The 9,455-nt window shown below is 37.2% G+C and overlaps 1 protein-coding gene across 1 annotated transcript in view; it reads left to right on the forward strand.

Annotated features, from left to right (window-relative positions):
* OSBPL9 (oxysterol binding protein-like 9) overlaps positions 1-9,455 on the forward strand; it is a 175,778-nt gene that overhangs the window by 20,560 nt on the left and 145,763 nt on the right. Inside the window, exon 2 of the mRNA XM_008580444.1 lies at positions 5,796-5,846. Within this exon, the coding sequence (XP_008578666.1) occupies positions 5,796-5,846 (51 nt within the window). The remainder of the gene's footprint in view (positions 1-5,795; positions 5,847-9,455) is intronic.

A 9,455-nucleotide genomic window follows, 5' to 3' on the forward strand; every position in this document is an offset into this window, starting at 1 on the left:
GACAACTGAAGACTGTCTTAACAAGCACAGCTCATCTGTGCTGAAACTAAGGCTGGGTTAAGATGGGGTTTAGGTCCTCATTAAAGTCCACAGCATAGAGTTTAAGAGGAAATGATGAAATGGTGCTCCCTGAAACATCTCTTCTTTAAATTTAATTAGACAAATTATACTCAAACTAGTAGATGCCCTGGGAAGGCAATCAACATTAGGGCTAATAAAAAGCTTGAATAGTATAAAAGGGCTGGAGGAGGTATTGTAGAACCTTTCTAGCACTTATGAGAGGTAAATTAACACCAATTGCTAAACATAGAAACTGGATAAATTTCAATATTCATTTAGAAATTAATTTTATGATGCTGTCCTAAGTATTAAAATACAGGTTATACTTAAATCATTCAAAGTTTGGCATGTTCACACATGTGCACAAAGTATTTGATAGATATTTACACACTGGGAGACACAATTATGGTCTGACTTTGGAGTTTTGGCAGATCTGGGTTCAAATTCTGGCAAGTTTCCCTACTAGCTTTTTTTGGGTGCGTGTGATCCGAACCCTCGGGCGGGAGCGCCGCCGCGCTTCCCAAGCGGCGCACTATCCAGTGCGCCACCGGGCCGGCCCAGCTGAAATTATTTTAATTTAGTTTCCTTAGGTGAAATATCTATTCAAGTCCTTTGCCCATTTCTAAATTGGGTTGTCTTTTTATTGTTGAGTTGTAAGAGTTCTTTTTATATTCTGGGTACTAGACCCTTACCAGACATGTAATTTGCAAATATTTTCTCCTGTTCTGTGGTTTGTATTTTCACTTTCTTGATAGTGTCCTTTGAAGCACAAATGTTTTTAATTTTGATAATGTCCAATTTATCAATTTTTCTTTTGTTGCTTATACTTTTGGTGTCATATCTAACAACTATTGCTTAATCCAAGGTCACAAAGATTTATGCCTATGTTTTCTTCTAAGAGTTTAATATTTTTTGCTTTTAAATGTAGGTCTTTTATCCATTTTAATTAACTTTTCTATGTGGTATAGGGTAGTTCTACTTCATTCTTTTGCATGTGGTTATATCTGGTTGTCTCAGCACCATTTGTTGGAAGGACTGTTCTTTCCTTCGTGGATGGTCTTGGTACTCTTGTCAAAAACCAACTGATCATAAATGTATGGGTTTATTTCTAGATTTCTAATTCTATTCCATTTATCTTTATGTATATCCTTATGTCAGTACCATACTATATTTATTACAGTAGTTTTGTATTAAGTTTTGGACTCAAGAAGTGTGAGCCCTCCAATTCTGTTCTTTTTTTTTTTGAAGATTATTTTGGCTATTCTGGGTCTCTTGCATTTCCACTGAATTTTAAGATGAACTTGTCAATTTCTGCAAAAAAGGCCATTGGGATTTTAATAGGGATTATGTTGAATCTGTAGATCAATTTGGGGAGTATTGCCGTCTTAACAATAGTAAGTCTTCCAATCCATGAACACAGATGTCTTTACATTTACTTAGGACTTCTTTAATTTCTTTCATTGTTCTTTTAAAGTTTTTAGTGTACCAGTCATAATTCTTTTATTAAATTTATTACTAAGTATTTTATTCTTTTTGATGTTTTATTCTTTTTGATGCTAAAAATGGAATTATTTTCTTAATTTTATTTTCAGATTGTTTATTCCAAGAGTATAGAAGGACAATTGATTTTTGTATATTGATCTTATGTTCTGAAACTTTGATGAACTTGTTTATTAGTGTTAATAGTATTTTTGTGGGTGTGTGGATTCCTTAGGATTTCCTATATGTATGTCATCTGCAAATAGAGATAGTTTTGGTTCCTTCCTTCTAATCTGGATAACTTTTACTTTTTCATTACCTAATTTCCATCCTAGAACCTCTAGTACAATGTTGAATACGAGTGGCAAGAGAGGACATCCTTGTCTTGTCCCTGCTCTTTGGTGTAAAGTTTTTAGTCTTTCATCATTAACTATGATGTTACCTGTGGGTATTTTTGTAGATGTCCTTTATCAGATTGAGGAAGTTCCCTTTTATTCCTAGTTTGTTGAGTGGTTTTATTTATCACCCTGGAGCCGCTTAGGAGTAGAACACATCAGCCGTATGTATTTCCACTTCATGGGGGATTCTGTTTTTTCATCCAGCTGAACAGACTGTGGCATCCATTTCAGAGTGATCCTTTCTTGAGGTGCTAAGCCTTGTGGCTGGAGGCAGAGAGAGGGACCTCACGCAAGCTATGGATCACATGATATTTGTGCCAGTTTGCTAAAAAATACATTTGTTAGCAGGTTTCAGAACATTGGTAAGATGTTCTTACCAATCTTCTTTGTAGGAAGATTGCTGGGGTGGGTTTTTGTCAGCTTCTTCTCTGTCATCACCAGAACCTACTAGGATCCATCAAAAAGAACCTAATACAGTTGACTCTTGAAGAACTTGGGGGTTAGAGGCGCTGGCCCCCCGTGCAGTGGAAAATCCACATATAACTTCTGACTCCATCAAAATTACTAATAGCCTTACTGATAATGTAGACAGTTGATTAATACATATTTTGTATGTTATATGTATTATATACTATATTCTTACAATAAGGTAAGCTAGAGAAAAGGAAATGTTATTAAGAAAATAATGAAGAGAAAATACATTTACAGTACAGTGTGTATAATTATTGAAAAAAAATCTGTGTATAAATGGACCTGTGCAGTTTAAACCTGTGTTGTTCCAGGGTCACCTGTATTTGGTGAATGGTATTGGCTTAGGCAGGTTTGCTTCAGACCAGGATGTAGCTGGAGATCACTGACACGTAGGACTCTTACTTTACCTCTGCTTCTCTTGCTGTGTAGGCTTTATTCATTGCTTTCTTCACATAGAAGGCATGTGACCGGTGGCATCTGTACCTCACTGCCTCAAGAGAAGATAGGAAGGAGCTCTTTACTTAATCCCAGTTGAAAAACTCTCTGGAAAAGGACTCTGTCCTGCCTTGTGGGGTAGTGGGTCCTGAGATTGACCAGCTTGGTCAGATAACCACCCCTTCAGCATTCATTGTCTCTGGGGGACGTAGTCACAGCAGCTTCCCTTCAGCCCCACATTAGAGCTGCGTGGGGAGAGAGTGAGGGGTGAGGGCCCTGTGCCATCGTGGAAGAGGAGGATCTAATACTATTAGAGCACAGATAAAGTCTGGGAGAATGATTGCAGGGCAGGCATTCCAAATTGTGCCTGCTGTGTCAAACTGTTACATTTTAAGTGTATAACATAGGGTAATTTATTTGATCTCCCTAGTGTCACTTTCATTTATAGTGTGAGTATAAGTCTTACTGTGCAAGGTCTTTTAAGGATTACTGTGTATAAAGTGTCTGTTACTTAGAGGGTATCAGTGAATGAGAATCTGCCATTATTATTGTTGCCATTATCCTTCTCTCCCAGGTTCTCATATTTAAGTGTTATTTTTCTAAAACATACCTTTGAGAATATTATTGCCCTCCTCATAAACCTTCAGTAGCTCTCCATGAACTATTGAGTAAATGGATTTTCTTAGCCACTCTCTAATTTTTTTCCATACCTCTCAGGATCTGGTCCCTGTAATCTTATTTTTAGCCTCATCTCTTTCTGTGTTCCTCTGTACTCTGTGTGCTGGTCTGTAAGTCTACTCTCCTGTGAATAGGAAAGTAAAGTTTTCTGCATCTGTGCCTTTGTTGATGTTGTTCCCTTGGCTTGAAATGACATTTTTCTCCCCTCTACCTTCCCTCTTGTCTTATCAGATTCTTCCTCCTCTTCCTTTTTTTCCCTAAAAGTCCCAGATTGAAACGTGAAACCTGGTCACTTTAGTATTGCCTTTTCTGATCTTTTTACATCATGGCAGGGAGCCTTCTGGAGTCCACAGCATGTTGTGCCTATATCCATCCAATGCTTATTTTTGTTCTGTGTTCCAATTTTTTTTTTTTTTTGGTCATTTTGCAAGAGTCAATTATTTTGTAGAATGTTTTACGTTCTGGATTTCCCTGATTATTTCCTAGTTGTATTTAATTATTTTCAGTTATCTCTTTCAGTGTTTTCTAATTCATAATCCTAATAGAGGTACCATCGGTGGGACCCTTGTCTTGCCCTTTTCTATGTTTACTCAAATTTTAGTTTTAAAATTGTACTATGGTGAAGAGGGGATCAAAGATGAATCTATTAGTTCTTACCTTGTTTGAGTTTGCATTATAATCTCTTTGGATATTTTCTTTTTTTTTTTTTTTTTTTAAAAATGACCGGGAAGGGGATCCCAACCGTTGACTTGGTGTTGTCAGCACCATGCTCAGCCAGTGAGCAAACCGGCCATCCCTATATAGGATCCGACCCCGCGGCCTTGGTGTTATCAGCACCGCACTCTACCGAGTGAGCCACGGGGCGGCCTTGGATATTTTCAAACCTAATTATTATTTTTGTATATTGTCTTTACACTTTTGGAGGGAAGATAAATATAGGGAATAGTAAAAGGGCTATTAAATGCTTAGGGAAAGTTTTTATAAACTATGTTTTTGTTAACTGTGTTATTAGTAAAGAATTGTTTGACTGTTTGGTATTGAGAATTTTTTTCTAAAATGTATGAGTCCTTCTTGTATTTGTAAATAGAATAGGAAGAGTCTCTTCAATACCTCAATAATCACTTCTCAACATGAATTATTATTGCTCAGGATTTTAGATCCAGGGCATCTATGGTTTAACGTGAGACAGTTGTCTTTAAAACATAGTCACATGGTATCGGCTTGTTTTGCTTCTTTCTCACATATGTGGAATACAGAAAAATACCAGTTGTTCAAGAACTAAATGTTTGTTAAACTTTGATTATTTGCAGTTTTACTTTATTACACATGACTACGTTATTTAATTTTAGGAGTATTTACTGAATGTCAACATAGTGCTTGTTGTGCATAACATAGCCTTTGCTTGGCTCAGTCTAGTGAGGGAGATATAAAGGGCAAGCAGCATTTCATCAATAAATGTTTTTTGAGCACCTGGTGTGTACCAGACACTGACCTGAAGCATAAGATAAGTCAGATTCAATTCCTACCCTCTAAGGAATGTGTAGTCTTGTGGGTGAGTCAAACAGGTAAACTGGCCATTATAACACAGGGTGGTGAATGACACGACAGGGGAACACACAGGAGACTCTGGCAGCTCAGGGATGGAATCCAAATCAGAGCTAAGGTGCTTGATGAGTTAGCAAGGCAGAAGACCAGGGCCAAGTATAGTCCAAACTGAGGAACACTGGGTGAGAAGTTGCAGAGGCAAAAAATGTGACCCATTTGGGGAACTACAAAGAGGTATAGTTACAGCAGTGTTTCTCAAAGTGTGGTCCTCTGTTTGTCTTTGTGGAGAATCATCTGGGAGCTATTCTTTTCTTTTTAATTTTTAAAATTTATTTATTTTTTTGGTGGCTGTCCAGGGGAGTGATTCTTAAACTCCCACATGATTCTTAGCCTTCCAGATGATTCTCTGGCTCACTAAAATATGAGAAATACTGGGCTAGAATTAAGGGGCATGAAGAAGGAATAAAAATAATAATGTAATATATGCTACCTTAAAGGTATGTGTAAAGCCCTATGTTTAAGTTAATTTGTATAGACTATAAACCATTTTCATTTAAAACCTGTTAATTCCACTATCCATAAACGATTTATTTTGGGAAGGAAAGCGGAATGGGCAGAAGGGATGGATATTACTGTAAATCTTCTCTTTTTATTCCCAGATGATTTGAAAAATAATTTATCAGTTTGTTAATCTTTTATTCATTGAAAATTGTTTTTGTTTTCTTTTAGTCCAAGGACAAAATGATGAGAGGCTCTCGCAGAGGATGTGTTAGACTCAGAGTGAGTATTTATTGTTTTTATGAAGATCAATTTTGACAGAAAAAATTGTATTTTGATGGAATCATGGAAATCTAAATTTAGTTTAGCTTTCTTACTTAGTTGTTGGGGCATGCAGCTAAGTCTCAGAAAAAGTGATTTCTCCAAGTAACTACTAGTTGTTATCAGAACCAGGACTAGAACTCAGTTATTTTGGCTCATGATTTAATGTTGGATCCATGACTTAATGCACCTACTGATTTTTTTTTTTAACCTCTCTTTTCCAGACAAGGGACAAGGGCTGGAAATTAAATGAGCTGTAGTGTTGGTGATACAGCAACAGTAGAAAAAAACTCTGAAAAATCCCCACTATTAGTTGCTTTGTTTTTTCTGTTCAACACTATTTAACAATGGTATATGTAGCAGTGCTGTCCTGTACAAATATAATTTGAGCCACATACTTGTATAATTAAAAATTTTCTAGTAGCCACATTTAAAAAGTAAAAAGGAACAGGTGAAATTAATACTGTGTCTAGGGGGCTGGCTGGTTAGCTCAATTGGTTAGAGCACAGCCTTGTAATAATAGGTCAAGGGTTAGGTTCCTCATACTGGCCAGCTACCAAAAAAAAAATTTTTTTTTTTTGGTCTAGTCCTTTGTATCCAAAATATTATTATTTTACCATGTAATCAGTAAAAAATTATTAAGTTATTTTACGTTCATGTTTTCATATAAAGTTTTTGAAATCCAGGGTGTCTTTTACACTAGGGCACTTCTCAATTCAGAGTAGCTGTGCTTCAGAAGAGGGGCTCAATAGCCAGTTGTAGCCAGTGGCTACCTTATTGGACAATTTAGGCCTATAGCTTCATGCTGCTTTTAGTTGCTTATTCAGTTTCCACCATTGTCCAAATTGGTAAAGGTAATAAAGAATGCATGCCTGGGGACACAATTTCTAGTACTCCACTGTATCTAAAAAAAGGGTCTGCCGCTATCATGACTAGGTAAATCAGCTTCTAGTAGCCTTTTCTTTTTCAGGACCTTGTTGCTTTGTGGGGTTTTTTGGTTTTGGGCTTTTTTTTTTTTTAATGGTTGGCGGGTAAGGGGATCTGAGCCCTTAAACTTGGTGTTACAGCAACATGCTGTAACCAACTGAGCTAGCCAGCCAGCCCCCGCTGTTGCTTGCTTTCTTCCATCTTTTTTTCTCCACATCCTTACTTTTGAAGATGTGAATATTTTTGGTAAACATATTATTGCCATTATTAGTAGTCCTTGGTAGAATTGGGAAATAACTCTGAGGGAAAAAAACAAATTATAATGGAAAAATTCTGGTGCTGAGATAGGAGTAAGTATGGCAGATTAGCAGGGTAGAAATGAGACAGGCTTGTTTTCTTTTGTCTCCTTGGTCTAATGGCTTTTCTGAGCACTTGCCGTTGACCTCAGTAACCACTGAATTTTGTATTAACTGCTTTTTTGGCTTGAGATATGCTCAGTAGTGAGACTTTGGAAGAGCTGTGTTGAGACAGCACTTCAGTTGAATTTAATCTGTATTTGGGCCACTGTTTCATTGTTACTGTTATTGTACTGGTTTTGTCTGTTTGTTTTTGTTTTTTGCTTTTAAGTATAGTTTAATTAATTATTAACCCTTGTAACTGTTGCCTAGGTTAAGAAATAGAATTTTGCCAGCTGCCCTTGAAGCTTCTCCATGTGCCCTAATCAAAAAAGCAACCACTTCTGTTACAGCAATCGCTTCTTGCATTTCTTTACAATTTTATCACCCGTTTGCTTACCTAAATTCTATAGTTTTATCTTACCTATTTTTTTTTAACTTTATGTCTTTTGTTTCCAATTTATCTGTTAAAGAATCCTGACCCTTTGACCTGTAGGAGTTTGCCATAGTGTAGATTTTATTGAATGTATACTGGTGCAATTCAGCATGTTCCTATGTCCTCTGTTTTTGATACAAATTGGCAGCTGCATCCAGAGACTGGATCAGACCCAAGTTTCATCCCGTTGTCAAAACTATAGATGGTGTTATATTCTTTAAGCAGGAGGTACAAAGTGTCTGGTTTTTGCTCTTTGTTGATATTAGTAGCTGTTGATGCTCAGTACCTACACCAGTTAACTCATTGGGAGGTTGCAAAGTGATGATAGTCTTATTAAAAAAAAATTTTTTTTATCAGTAATAATTTTATAAGTAGATAGTTCTCTTTATCTATTATTTGGTTACCCAGTGGTGCAATTCAAATAGGCAGGATAACTGCTTATTTCCTTTTACTTACCCACTTTTCAAGATAATGAATTGGATTCAAACAACACTTATTTATATATATACAAAAGAACTGGAAGCAGGGACTTAGATAATTGTACACCCATGTTCATAGCATTATTCACAATAGCCAAGAGGTGGAAGCAGTCCAAGTGTCCATCCACAGATGAGTAGATAAACAAAACGTAGTATATGCACACAATGGAATATTATTCAGCCTTAAAAAGGAAGGAAATTGTGACACATGCTACCACATGGGTGAACCTTGAGGACATTATGCTAAGTGAAATAAACTTGTCACAAAAAGACCAATACTGTATGATTCCATGTATATGAGGTACCTAGAGTCATCAAAATCAGAGAGACAGAAAGTAGAATGGTGGTTGTTAGGGGTTGGGAGTTGGGGAAATGGAGGCTTAGTGTTTAATGGTTATGGAGTTTTAGCTTGGGAAGATGAAAAAGTTCCGGAGGTGGATGGTGGTGATGGTTGCACAACAATGTGAATGTACTTAAAGCTGCTGAACTATACCCTTCGGAATGGTTAAAATAGTAAATTTTATGTTAGTATATTTTACCACCACATGCAAAAACACCCATTTATCATTCCACAGTTCTATAGGTCTGACATCTCAGTGGGGCTCTCTGCTTAATCAAGGAATTGGCTGGGCTGGGCTGGGTTCCTATCTAGAGGACTCCAGGAAAAATCCTCTTCCAGGCTTATTTAGGGTGTCAGCAGAATTTGGTTCCTTGCAGAGGTAGAACCAAGGTTCCTGTTTTCTTGCTAACTGCTGGTTGTGGTCTGCTCTCAATTTCTAGAGGCTACACATACTCTTTGTCAAGAGCAATGTGCATTGAATCCTTTTAGTGCTTTGGATCTCTCTGACTTCCCATTGTGCTACCAGCTGCAGATGCTCTGTTTTTAAAAGGCCTCATGTGATTAGATTAGATTAGATTAGATTAGACCAGATAATCTCCCTTTTGCCATTTAATGTAACATCATCATTCTAGTGATATCATATTCATGGTTTCCGCCCACAGTCAAAGGGGAGGAGATTATTACAGGGGCAAGGGTCATTGAAAGTCATTCTTAGATTTCTGCCTACCACATAGCATGACAGAAAAGAACCAGACATACCTGTGGTTGATTCCTGTTTTTACCCTTTGCTTTATTGACTAGAAGAGGGAAATTATTTATAAGCTTCCTGAGCTTGAGTTTTTTCTTCTTTTTTTTTTTTTTTTGTCCTTTTTGAGACCGGCCACACAGCGCTCAGCCAGTGAGCGCTGTGAGTGCACTGGTCATCCGTATATAGGATCCGAACCCGCTGCAGGAGCGCTGCTGCGCTCCCATCGCCGCACTCTCCTGAGTGCG

Source organism: Galeopterus variegatus, unplaced genomic scaffold, assembly GCF_000696425.1.
Source record: "Galeopterus variegatus unplaced genomic scaffold, G_variegatus-3.0.2 Scaffold6, whole genome shotgun sequence".
Taxonomy (NCBI): domain Eukaryota; kingdom Metazoa; phylum Chordata; class Mammalia; order Dermoptera; family Cynocephalidae; genus Galeopterus; species Galeopterus variegatus.